The sequence below is a fragment of the Podarcis cretensis genome (genome assembly GCF_951804945.1).
Source record: "Podarcis cretensis genome assembly, chromosome: 6".
Taxonomy (NCBI): domain Eukaryota; kingdom Metazoa; phylum Chordata; class Lepidosauria; order Squamata; family Lacertidae; genus Podarcis; species Podarcis cretensis.
This window is the reverse complement of record NC_137175.1, coordinates 60,268,824-60,281,710: the sequence shown is the minus strand read 5'-3', so window position 1 is coordinate 60,281,710 and position 12,887 is coordinate 60,268,824. Positions and strand designations below refer to the sequence as shown.

The following is a 12,887-nucleotide window of genomic DNA, read 5'->3' as shown; positions in this document are numbered from 1 at the left end:
ACTCATCAGAAATCTTGCATCCAAATGGCCCAGTTCTAAAACTGAATCCTGGGAACCAAATATCACCCCCCCCACACACACACACACCCCACACACTTTGCTGTGGTCTGTGGAAATGCAATTCTTTTTGTTCAATGTGTGGATAAATGCTATTAGATAGGACTCATCCAGACTTCCTTTTGTGCTCCACTTTCCAGGTACAGGTTTAAAGCTCTGTGTCTGAGCAGGGTGCCGTCCCCCCCCCCATGTTTTCCCTGGGGAAAAAACCATGGTTTACCACTGAATTGGAGCAAGTGGCGATCCATGGAAAACTCATTTGCCATTTGCTCTGATGTAGTGGTAAAACACAAGTTTTTGCAGGGAAAGCACCAGTACTGTCCTCTATCTATCTATCATCTCACTCGGAACATAGATTTAAAGCTCAGACTTGTGCCTAGAAACAGAGTACAAAAGAAAGTCTGGATGAGCCCATCATTATGTCATAAGAACACAGGAAGCCACTTTATATACTACATCAAACTCTTCATCCCTATAGTCCACATGGTCTACACTGACTGGCAAGGGCTCTCCAGATCCTAAGGCAGAGGTCATTCCTGGCACCTACTGCCCAATCCTTTGGGCTGGAAATGCCAGGAATTGAAACTTGAACCTTCTGCATGCACTACACGTGCTCTGCAACAGAGCAATGGACCCTTTCTCATGACCACAGCTACCCATGTAACTGGGTGGTTTCACATGCTGGGCATGTTAGGCACACAACTAACCCTTGTGCTCATATTGTTCTCATTTGCAGGTCGACACTCTTGATTGACCTGGGTTGTGAAACCAAAACAATGTCAAACTGCAGGAGAGATAGTTATTAAAAGTTGTGCAGGGTGAAGAGTCCTGCTTTTTTGCACACACACCCCCCCCCCCCCCCATGATCTATAGAGTATACTGGCACCTTTAGTGACACCTTTAGTTATCGGGTAGCAGAGTTGGGACCGTACCATGAACCCATCAGGAGGCATTGCTAATCCGAACAGACAATACGAGGCTGGATGAATCAGTGGTATGACTCATCAGAAGTTGCATTATGGAGAGTGGTATGACTCAGCAGAAGCCAGATTCAAATGCTTTCTTTGCTTCTTCCGTCTGGCCTGTTCAGGAGACAAGAGAGGAAATAAAACCAGGATATTTAGGATTTGAAGTGCCTATTAGAAAAATTGTGGGGTGGCTCAAGTTGGTTGGGATTGTCCTGGGCAAACTTAGGAAAGGTTGTTATCTCAAGGACAGCCCTATCTATGGACACAGCGAGCAGCATATCAGAAGCATTTGGTCAGGCATAGGGGAAATTCAGTGCAATTGACAGCCCAAAAAACACTTTCTCATTTGTTTTGGTTTTTTCATTGTCCTGTTTGGCTAGAGCTCTCTTAAAAATTGCTGAGGGGAAAAATAATAGATGTGCAATAAATTTTATTGGTCTGGCAAATAATTTATAAGTTGGCCCAGTAAAAGTTTTCATTAATAACCTTGTCTGTGTTTAACTTAAGGATCAATAAGTGCTGCGGATATTCTCTCCCCCCCCCCCCTTCCTGCCTCAAATGCTGGAGGAATTACATCAAAGAAACCCAATATGGGTATCGCTAGCTTAGCTCACCCTCTAGTGGAGATTTGCAGCCAAACCCTTTTCAGACAACAATTTGAACATGACTGGCCCTACCAAACTGGGATGAAAGGCACCTGCGGAAGGTTGGTGGAAAGCTGCAAGCGGGACATAGGAGCCTGGGGTGCAATCCTGTGACCCCTTCGGCAGCCATTCCCACTGAGCTCAATGAAACTTTCACTTAATAAAATATGCATATAGTTAGACTGTAAAGGCTCTTCCACAAACACAAAATAAAACAGTTCTTGCTTCAACAAGGTTTGTTATGTCCACATAAAATTTACATTCAACAAAACACTCATTCACTTGGTTTATTTATTGAGGGAACTCATAAAACTGCTTGATCAAAAGAAATTCCCCAAGCGGTGTGCAGATAGCATTATAAATAAATGAATGAAATGGTTAAAATACCTAAACCAATTAAATACAAATATGCCTAAAATCATCATTTATCACTAAAAGCAAAGGTAGAATCATCATTTATCATTTATCACTTATCACTAAAAGCAAAGGTAGAATCAATAAGACATTGAGACAAATGCAAGTAACAAAATTAAACATCTGGATAGGCTTGCTGGAACAGAAAAGCAGGTCTAAAACAGAGCAAGCAAGCAAAAGGTGGCATGTTCAATTCCTGGCATCTCCAGGTAGGGCTGGAAATGTTCCACACCTGAAGCCTTGGAGAGCCACTGCAGTCAGTGTAGACAATGCTAAAGGAGATGGGACAATGGTCTAACTTGGTATAAAACAGCTGGAGGGGTAACAGAGTGCCACCACACTCACCCTGTGTTCCTAGGATAAATCCAGGTGGATCTGTAATGCTTGTCTCAAAATAAAAGCAAATACTGCAAGAGCAAATCCCTTTCTCCAGTTAGGATTAAAGTGTCCCTCATCTCATTCCCCACATCAAATTATATATTGTGGGCTTTTGCCATTCTCATGAGATCAATGTGTTTCAGGAATGACATTGATTGTTATTTTCAAAGGAGCACACAGTCTTGCTGAATCTTGTAGTAAAGCTCTCTTCCATTATGAGTCAGGCCTCAACAAGCTGATAAGTCAGTTTAGGAGTCCTTCCATAAAGCAAGAGGAGAGAGCCATAGTTCAGCAGCAAACCATCTCAGAAGGTCCCAAGTATCAACTCCAGGTAGGGCTGGAAATGCCCCCTGTTTGAAATTCTGGAGAGCAGCTGACAGTCAGGGTAGACAATCTTGAGTCAGATGAGCCAACAGTCTGACTCAGTGTGAGGCAACTTCCTATGCTACTCCCTTCCTTGAAGTATGGGTCCTACTTTCCTTCCTTGACATTTCACATTCATTTCCTTGACATTTCAAGGTTGGATTGCTTTGAACGTGTGTTGAGGACTGGGCCATTCCAGTGGGGCAGGGGGGGGGGAATGTTTTAGAGGATGGGGGTGATTAAAAAAAACACACTAATCCTCCTGTCAGACTAGGAATATCCCATCCCCCTCAGTTTAGGATATTCCATCATTCTTCAGCAGAGTTTCTTTTCTTTCAGCAAAGTAAGCGGCTCACGTATATGTCAAACAAAGCTTCAGTAATAATAAAACATTGTAACACAATAACATACTGTCTGAGAGAAACAAAAACAACATGAGGCAAGAATGGCAGTTGGCCTCTCTAATTGAACTTAATTGAATACCCAAAGGGAGGGGCCAATTCCAGAGCACAACACAAAGCCCTGCCCACCAGATGCCAGACATTTTACTATTCAAATTAGGCCCCAGTGTTTTTCTAACAGAGAATCGGTCTGCTTTTCAGAGAGAAACAGAGCTGCAATCAGGTGATAAACCAGCTCCAGGATTACAAGCTAAAGTAACAAATTACTTTCCACAGCTGGGTTTCACTCTTCAAAGAGTTGGGCATCAGCACTATGAAATAAACTGCACAGCTCAGGTGATGATGGAACAGAAACATACTGTTGTACACTATGCTAATCTCCAAGTAGTGTGAGATTCCTGGGGTTCCAGGCACTTACCCAGGATTCAGTTTCCTGGGTAACAAGGGACAGTGGAGACTTTGGTATCTTTATGATATATGGTTTATTTACACATATATACAACCTAAGTCTGTGATGGAAGGACTCGCAGCATTAACACCCCAAGAGGGTCTTTCTTCTCCAATAGCCACAGCCTTGGATTCAAGCAGAAAGCAAGCATGGTTCTCATGCCCTGACCTCTTCTAATGGCCTACTTGCAGTTCAGCTCACACAAACAACTCAGCTCTGATTATTGTCACTACCAGCCAGGTGAGGGAGGGGGCCCACCATGGCCCTCCAGCACAAAGCAACTTCCTTTCTTTAGACTAATGACCCATCCACTAGGGCTCTTTAACTAGAAGCTGGCCTGGCTACTTCAACAATGGGATCCTCCATTAGATTTTGACCTTTGCTGGATCCAGAAATTAGAAGGCGTTTAGACATCATACAGCCTAATGCCTTCCCCCCCAAAAAAACCCTTCACACTCTATGGTTTCACTTCCCTTTCGCCAGTACAAGTGTGATTGTGAAAACTCATTCTCAGATTTGCTGAATTCACAGCCCTGTGCTTATAAACAATTATCCACTAGAGAGATATAAAGTAATTGCTATGTCCTGTCCTGGGGGAAAAAAGTGATAGGTCAGATTCTAAGAAGCAACTCACTAAAGAGCAGAAATGAGTAGCTTAATAGATTTTTTTTTTTTTTAATAAGGCACCTTTCAGTGTACAAAGTGCTTTACAGTTCTATAGTTATTTACCCTTCCAATAATAACCCAGAAATGACGGTTTGGAACCCGGCTCTGGGTCTCCCATTGTCCTGGCTCCCACTTTCAGACACAGGCTCTCGACTCAAGGATTCCCAAAGGCTTTATTCCAAAAGTCAGCACACAGTTAAAACACAGATCAAGATACAGGTTACGCAGCCTATATAGTTCAGAAGCAAGGTTTTGAGATATGCCGCTAGGAGTAAGCTAAAGCGTTGACTCCACACCTGACATGCCCACTTTGCTCACCTTTAGAAGAGTGGGATAGGCACAGTCATTCACGTGATTCTCATCTCAAGAAATGGAGCTTGTCAAGCAGGCAGGCACTCCTGCAAATAGCATGGGCTATATTGTGTTGGTGCATCCAACAGTGGGTCATGGGAGGTGGGACCTGGGTCTGCTAGGCCAGTTCAGTGTCCTATGCACTTCCATCCTATGCACGTCCTATGCACTTCCTCAGTTGCCAGGGCAACCTCACTCTCAGGAGGCAGGGGGATGACTTGCTTGCACAATCCTCCCTCCTCTTCTGGAACATTCTTCAGCAGCAGGGAGGTGAAATATCCAAGCACACTGCTCTGACCTCCCCACCCCTCAGCCATCTCACCCCATTCCTCCTCTCCCCTTGCCAGGATAGATCTTCCTTGCTTGCTGCTTCAGGACTCATGACACACATAACCAAACTTTGCTCTCTACCCACAACACCACACTGTGAAGTGTTGGGGGAGGGCTGTGTGTGGGAAGGAACGTACCAATCTCTGTTACCTGGCAATAAAAGCACAGCTCTTTTGCTCTGGGGAAGTGTCTCTTCCCATATCTTAACTTTGCATTTAGGCTTCAGGAAACCTGGTTGTACGGCGAGATTTATAGCAGAGAAAGCACTGCTTGTATGATGAAAGATGATAGCTGTCCCTCCTCAGGCTTACTGCTGGTAAAGAGGAAGAGAATGGCATTTAAAAAGACAGCCGCACATCAAGGGTCAGTGTAAGGATGGGATGTTGACTTGGGGCTGAGTTATACGTTGCTGCCGCGTCCAGGCTGCTTTAAATTGCTCCATGTGGTAATTGTCAGCACGTGGTCTGCCATACACAAAACAAGGAAGGGCATTTTCACCCCAGGCATTCTTATTCCCCACCACCATCACAATAAAAGAACCTGGGACAATATAGAAAAAACTGCCCATTCTCCTTGCATACAGAGTGGCTTAAAACTCCCTGCACTTTGAAGCTATAATGCAGGGATGGGGAACTTGTGGCCTTCCAGGTGTTGTTGGATTACAGCTGCCATCATACCTGGCCACAGACTATGCTGGCTGGGTCTGATGGGAGACTGATTATTTAATTTCCATAAAGCTTATTATATTTAAAATATCTCTAAGTGGTGTACAGAAAACCAAAGCAACAACTGACAACTTACAAAAATTCGCAGTTACATTTAAAAATGCTGCATGAATGCAAAGTTACTTATCTATATAAATCAATATAAATTCATTTCCCTTCTGACACACCCTCCCTCCTGGAAATAGCGGCCATCACCCTAGTCTCTCACTGTGGACTTGCTTTTTATGAGCAGGCCCAAGGAAGATGGTTATTCCTCAGTCTGCCCTTACCTGTGTCCCATTCAGCTGCACTCTCCACACCCAGTTCCAAGTACAGCAAATATGCAGAGTTTCCCAGGGGGTCCATAGGGAGGGATAAGGGCCCCCCTCCATTCATAGTCCATCCCTCTTCATCTGGAAAGCTACAGGTTGGTTCCCCATTCCTGCTGCAATGCATAAACTAGCCTAGCCAACATTCTGCTTGCTTCTTTCACACCTTTTCCTTTTTATCATTACTTCTTTTTCACCTAACTGATTTCCTCTCTTCTCTCCTTCCTTTGTATCCCCAGTGGCTATAATTAGTTTTTTTAATTTAATTAATTTTGCTTCTCTTTAAATTCTTACAATGACTTCTCTGGCCTTTTCCCCTCAAAGTATGAAGACCTCTCTTCCAGAACATTTCTGTCTCCCAGCCATCTTTTCTCAACATGGGGAGGGTCACTGGTGCTGGCATCGGTCCAACAAAAAAAAAATATCTATGGCTACATCAAGGCGGGGACATGTAAGTGAGGAGACACTTGATAGGCTTTGGAACTGAGGCCCACATGAAAGTAGCCCATGCCCCCTCCCCCATTTCAGAGAAGCTGCACCTGAATTTTGTGTGAGTGTTTAGTTTGATTTCTTGCATCTCCACAGAGAGAAATATAACCCAAACGACACCCAAATTATTGGCATAATTTATTTAGTCACAGAATCTGGGCTATGTGAGTGCAAAACTAGTTTACACAGCTGTATGTATAGTGTGATCTCTGTTCCGAAATGCACAGCCTGCTGTGACCAGCCTTTCCCTCAAAATTCAAGGCCGTGCAGCCACAACCCACAATGACTGTAGCATACCTTTGCTAGACTAACAGTTCTCCAAAGACTGACATTTCCTCCATGGGCATGTCTGGTTCTTGTGCAACAAAGGGGGAGATCCGTTTGCAGGTGAAGCAAGTCTGCCTTCTCTCTCTCTCTCTCTCTCTCTCTCACACACACACACACACACACACAGAGTGGCTTGGGTTAGGGAGGAGCCAAGTCCTTCAGCTCAGGTGTGAGCCTTCTGCATATGCTCCACCTTAAGGCCACTGGCTCTTGCTGCAGGATTGCTCTGAGCTGCCAGGAAGGAAGTTCCTTAAACTCCTCTGCTCTGGGAGCAGACTACTCACAAGCTCAAAAATGGGCTGCAACACTGAGCCACGTCAGAAGGAGGTATGAAAGCAAGAGAAAACATGGAAATGGTAACTACAAATGCTGCTCTGCTGCTTTTTTATGTGTCTTTCTGGGGCATTGCCTCTGTTTGCTGTTCAAACAGTTCTTCTTTGGCTTATCTTGTAACGTGGTGTGTAGCTCTACATGGATCACTGCAAAGAACAGGGAGCCGGTTCAACGCTGGAGGAGGTTACCTGATAGGGAGGCATAAATGCTTTCGGGATTTAGCTCCCTATTATTACTTTTGCTGGAAACTTGTTGTGCTGGTCTTGTGGGGCTAAGTTCCACCCCACCCTGTCCAGAGAAAAGAGCAACTTTTTGGAGATATCACAGTTGTGCTATAATGATATGGGAATGTTCAGGGTTAAAAACCAAGGCAGGGGGGCATCTGTGGTCCTTCAGTTGCCATCAGCCACAGCCAGCATGGCTCGTGGGTCAGGTTTGATGGGAGTTGTAGTCCGGGAACCACTGGAGGTTCCCAGTCAGTGCCTTAACCTGGCCACAAATGCACCTCTTTACTTTCTAGTGTTGGAGTTGAGACCTTATCCTTCTGAGGGAAACATGGGGTGCACAAAGTGCAGGATGATTTCTTGATGAAAAGTCGTGGTTCTCACATGCCTGAGACTACCTGAAGTGCTTATAAAAGGGTGGCTGAGCGCAGCATGGGGCTGTCCCTTTCAGTAGAGACTGTGTGTGTGTGTGTGTGTGTGTGTGTGTGTGTGTGTAAAAGAGAGACTGACTGACACACAGAGAGAAACTATACCTGTTGAACTCTTTCTTCTGCACAGCTCTGCATTGCAGGAGCCCAGTCTTCCTCCTGTCGGTTTTAGTTATATTTCTTGTTTTTCCAATCTTCATGTTTCTGCAGCAGTTTGCAATTTGTTTATTTATTTATTTTTAAATCCTCATGGAAATTCTTCCGCATTTTAGTACACATTTTTCCTAGTAAGTGCACTTTGTGCGCAGTTTTAACTAATGCACACATCTTGGCAAGCAATTTCTCCTAATATTATGCATTTTAGTGTGCTATTTTCGGTAATGTAAATCATTTTTATGCACCCTTTCCCCTTATCATATGCATTATTTGTAAGCATTGGTTGGTTGGAGAACTGCGTTGTAACCTTTGGAGGAGTGTGAATTTCACAGGGTGGCTGGGCTTCAGCTTCGGAAACTATGAATTTGATAAATCTGGCTTTAAATGTGTCTAAATTGAACTTTCCCCCCATCCTTATTTCTTGATGCCTCCTTTAAAACCCTTTTGGGGGGAGGGGGAGCAGAACATAACCTTTAATGATTTGTAAACACCATAGTCCCTTTCTTATTTTAAGAGTTTGGGCTGCAATCCTTAATCTACTCACTGAGAAGTACACTGAACACAGTGGGATTTACTGCTGGGTAAATATGCCTAGGTTTGTACTGCTAAACTAACAGCCCCGATACACTCTTCTCTTTTCCCTCCCAAAGTCATTCTAGTGCCTTTGATTTGGCTATGAAACTACCTGGCTAACCTCTTTCCATTTTAGTCTTTTGAGAAACTCTGGGTGGATTTGCAGGAAAACTTGCCTAAATTTATACTTTCTGGATGTCATCAAACTTGATTCATGGTACCTGGAGCATGTGGCAAAATTCCAGCAATTGTGGCTGCTGCGGGTCAGAGTGCTGTCTTGAGTAAACAAATGATATCTGCAGAATGTTCCTGTTGAGATTTACAAAGCCAATCAGTTCCATAAATAGGAACCATAAGAGATTCCTGTAAATGGCGCTTTGTGGAATTGGCGGATTACAGTCTTGTGCAAAGTATTTTTTCAAAAACAAAAACTGGGGAAGCTGATTTGTATCCTCCAAATAGTATCTGGTATGCCCATCCCACCATGAAGCTCACTGAGCAAACTTGAGCAAATCTCACTTACCTCACAGGGTTGCATATTGAGCATAATATAGACCTGGGCAGGCAGGGGGTAGGGGTGGGGATGGGGGTGAGGTGAATGCTGCCTAGGCCTCTTTGGAAGGATGTGTGAAGAGTTGTTGCAAATGGAATCCCTGATCTGCATCCTTGATTGTGCAGAGTAAAAATTAATGCTCTCCACCACAAGTTTCAAAGAGTTTTTCTGCAGTCTTAAACCAGTTACAAAACAAACATTGCAAAATACAAAGTAACACATTGCTCTTAAACTAGCAATACAGTCCAGTCTTCCTAAAGACCTTAACTTTCCTCTCTCTATTCCCAGAGAGAAATCCTGTACAAGTAACCTGCTTGCTCCAGATCACTGAGCTCCTGCTGCTGAAGCTCTATTTTCTGCTAAGAAGCTGAGATCTCAGGTGCTCCAGAGATTAGTCATCACTTAGCTGGAACAGAAATTTCTAGTGCCTCCTTCCGCATTTCCTAGATGCTGCCTAATGCAAACCTCTTTTTTATTTCCGTGCATACGACCATCACATTTTATGTTCATTAAAATTACATTGTTAACAGGAAAAATGAGATTAAAATGTAATAAATAATCTGGGAACTCATTCCAGAGCATACAAATCCAGCATTGAGCCCTTCATGCCTTTTAGAACTGAAGTGGCAAGTTTATTGCTGTACAGACTTTTTCCCACTTACGTGTAAACCGGGGACAGTGATCTGCAACTTCTAGGGGCCGAGTTCCCTTTGGTCTCCCCCCATTGATGGGCATTGACATTCAAATGGTGTGCATGTACCACATATTTTGATAGATTATGCTGGGTGGGGCTTCCCTCCCCCAATTTTATTCAAGTTGCCATCCCTGCTGAGTGGTGATCTGCAAACTTGACTTAAGCACTTGGCTTTTTAAATGTTGGTAGCCCTGTTAATAAGAGGGACGCGGGTGGCACTGTGGGTTAAACCACAAAGCCTAGGACTTGCCGATCAGAAGGTCGGCAGTTCGAATCCCCGTGACGGGGTGAGCTCCCGTTGCTCGGTCCCTGCTCCTGCCCACCTAGCAGTTTGAAAGCACATCAAAGTGCAAGCAGATAAATAGGTACCGCTCCAGAGGGAAGGTAAATGGCGTTTCCATGCGCTGCTCTGGTTCGCCAGAAGCGGCTTAGTTATGCTGGCCACGTGACCCAGAAGCTGTACGCCGGCTCCCTCAGCCAATAAAGCGAGATGAGCACTGCAACCCCAGAGTCGGTATGACTGGACCTAATGGTCAGGGGTCCCTTTACCTTTATCTTTCACCCTGTTAATAGCTTCTACTTCCTGCTCTCTTCCCTTTCTTTCTGGGTGAGTTGTGGTTACAGCTGGTCAAGTGATCTGCTAGGAGCACACCACAGCACACCATTCAACCTCACAGCCATCCCAGATTATTGAATCCATTATTCCATTTATTTGCAAGCCAGCTTTAATGCTAAACAAGATGCCCCCTGACTTCTCAAGGCCTATTGTGTTCTCCCTCCCTCCCTCATCTGTAATATGAAAACACAGGGGGAGAAATGAGTTAATGTTGGTTAGTGGATTTTAGTAGTGCCCAAATGGTAGATTGGCAGCTAATTTCACCCTTTTCATCAGCAGGCTCTGTGTTAAAAACCAAACCACACTTTGAGAGTCAGGTTATGTACACACCATACCTTTAAAGCACATCCTGCTCTGCATTAATCCCGGGACCTGTACTTCACAGAGCTACAATTTGCAGCAAGTACAGTTTGCAGCATTCTTTGGGTGGTGAGTATGTGGGTTAGGTTCAGCAGCTGCATGGGGTTCAGCAAACTGAGCCTCAGCGTTGGCACAATCCCTAGTTTACTGTCTGTGCTACTCTCCACCCAGGCAGAAATAAATGGTAAATGATAAGTTGGAACAAATGAACTGAGAATGTCAAGGGCTTGGGTAGAACAGGACATTTTCAATGTTAAAATAATTAAATGGAACAGAGCAAAAACATCTGTCCTTGTTGTAAGTAAAAATAGTGAACTGAGGGAGATTGGAAACTTGAGCTTAAACTGCTACCGGTGGTAATATGTCCACATTATGGAAATGCTTCCATGGAAACAGTCAAGCACTTAATGCTTCTGGCATTCAGGGGCGAAGTACCCCAGCGAGCTCCTGGATGCACTGCCTGGGAAAGCAATAGCACCTGTGTTGCCCTTTCAGAAACAGGAAGAGCTCTCCAGGATTCAACTCTGTAGTTTTCAGCTGTGCTTTTAATGCATAATAAAACCACAAAGCAATTGTTTTTTAAAAAAAGAAAAAAAGAAAAAAGCTTATCTCTAGTTAGGGGGTGGCAACCTGGCAAAGGTTTCATCTTTCATGGTGGCTTCTCTCTGCAGCTCTGATGAGGAATTCGGTAATAAAAGAAGCATCTGGTTTGCAGTAAAGCACCGTAAACAGTGCTGTGCATTTGAGCAGATCTTAAAGTCCGCCTGCAGATATTGCACCCATGCTGAAGAAACAATGGCATTTATTTTGCCTTGGCTTCCATTGGTTGTAGTCATAACTCAGTGTGAAGTTTTGGATGAAGATCAGAGGGGTTTTGGTCTGTCTTTTCCTTTACGGAAATGTTAATTGCATATACATTCCAGACTGGGCTTGGGCATAGTACTGAGTTGTATCGTACAGCTGGCTGCTCCAGTACAATCGGAGCAATTGAAACATCTCCTAGGTGCTTTGCATCATGCTGTGTAATGTGAAAATAATAGTGTTGACTAAAAGGGGTTCTTCAGGAGAAACTGTTTTGTATTTAATAAGTTGGATGCAATTACGCAAAATTCAATAAAATCTCAGGACAAGGCTCTGCTGTGTTGCCTTCTCATTAAAGGCATCTGTGTCTCTTTTTCAGCATAATGGCGCCTCTGTCCAAGGTTGTCTTGTTTCACCTAATTTTCTGATCCAACAAGCTGTTGCAGGAGAGCACAGTTCTTTGCACAAGGCTGATCTGCATGGCTGCTGTTCCTCCTGCCGAGCAAGCACATTCAGATTTTTATAAGGCAGCTCACAATATACAGGTAGCTCCAAAAAGAGAGCGAGTAGGAAATGGCCACATTTCATGAGCTGTGGAATTTGACATCCATTGCCTAGTTTCTGAGGCTCCCAAGGTGTGCTGCGACATTTTAGATATGGGTGGGGTCACTATAGAGTAAACACTGTAGATGACGACGATCTTATATTGTCAGATTTGTATATAGAAGAGAAGGCTATTGTAATCTCACCCATATCCTACAACTGTAAGTTTCCTTCAAGCAAATGGTGTCCTGATGCAATCTAATTGCAGAGTCTGGGGTATTGGGTGGGCTTGGGGGTTAGTTGGAGCAGGGGAGGGAAGCATTTGTTCTCAATCAGTTATCTGAATACACCTTCACATCTGCTGAGTAGAAATGTGGTGGTCTTTCTTCCCCTTCCCTGAGCTGCTTTGTTCCAGGCCCAGGTGCAGTGGATCCACTGGGGTGGGCATGCACACAAAGAAGGCACAAGAAACCAGTATTGGCATCAAATAAGGGGACAGCTTTTATTGATTACAGATTGTTGATGGATAGCAGGGGTTGGCCATTGTCAGAGGTCACCCTATGATGTGCACTATTCCGAGAAATCACCTCTGGTCACTGGATGGGGACACTAAGCCCCTGAGATGGGCATCTGGACATGCAGCACCCCCCAAATTCTAGGAATTAAGTTTTGGTACAATCTCATCCCACAGACACAGCTTCCTTGTGAAGTTGTCAGTACCCCAGCAGTGACCATCA

General features: G+C 44.2%; 2 protein-coding genes across 4 annotated transcripts in view; one reads left to right on the top strand and one right to left on the bottom strand.

Moving 5' to 3' along the window:
- Nucleotides 1-7,061: 7,061 nt before the first annotated feature.
- FYB2 (FYN binding protein 2) overlaps nucleotides 7,062-12,887 on the top strand; it is a 35,438-nt gene continuing 29,612 nt past the window's right edge. For 2 of the 3 annotated variants that reach the window (XM_079982106.1, XM_079982105.1), the window contains exon 1: nucleotides 7,062-7,196. In XM_079982106.1, coding sequence (XP_079838232.1) covers nucleotides 7,164-7,196 — 33 coding nt within the window. In that variant the 5' untranslated portion in view covers nucleotides 7,062-7,163. Of the gene's footprint in view, nucleotides 7,226-12,887 lie in introns of all 3 variants that reach the window. The other variant, XM_079982107.1, reaches the window with a different exon arrangement.
- The window catches only part of PRKAA2 (protein kinase AMP-activated catalytic subunit alpha 2), a 62,031-nt gene continuing 61,229 nt past the window's right edge, over nucleotides 12,086-12,887 (bottom strand). The window contains exon 10 of the mRNA XM_079982127.1: nucleotides 12,086-12,102. The gene's annotated coding sequence lies outside the window, so the exon portion shown is untranslated. The remainder of the gene's footprint in view (nucleotides 12,103-12,887) is intronic.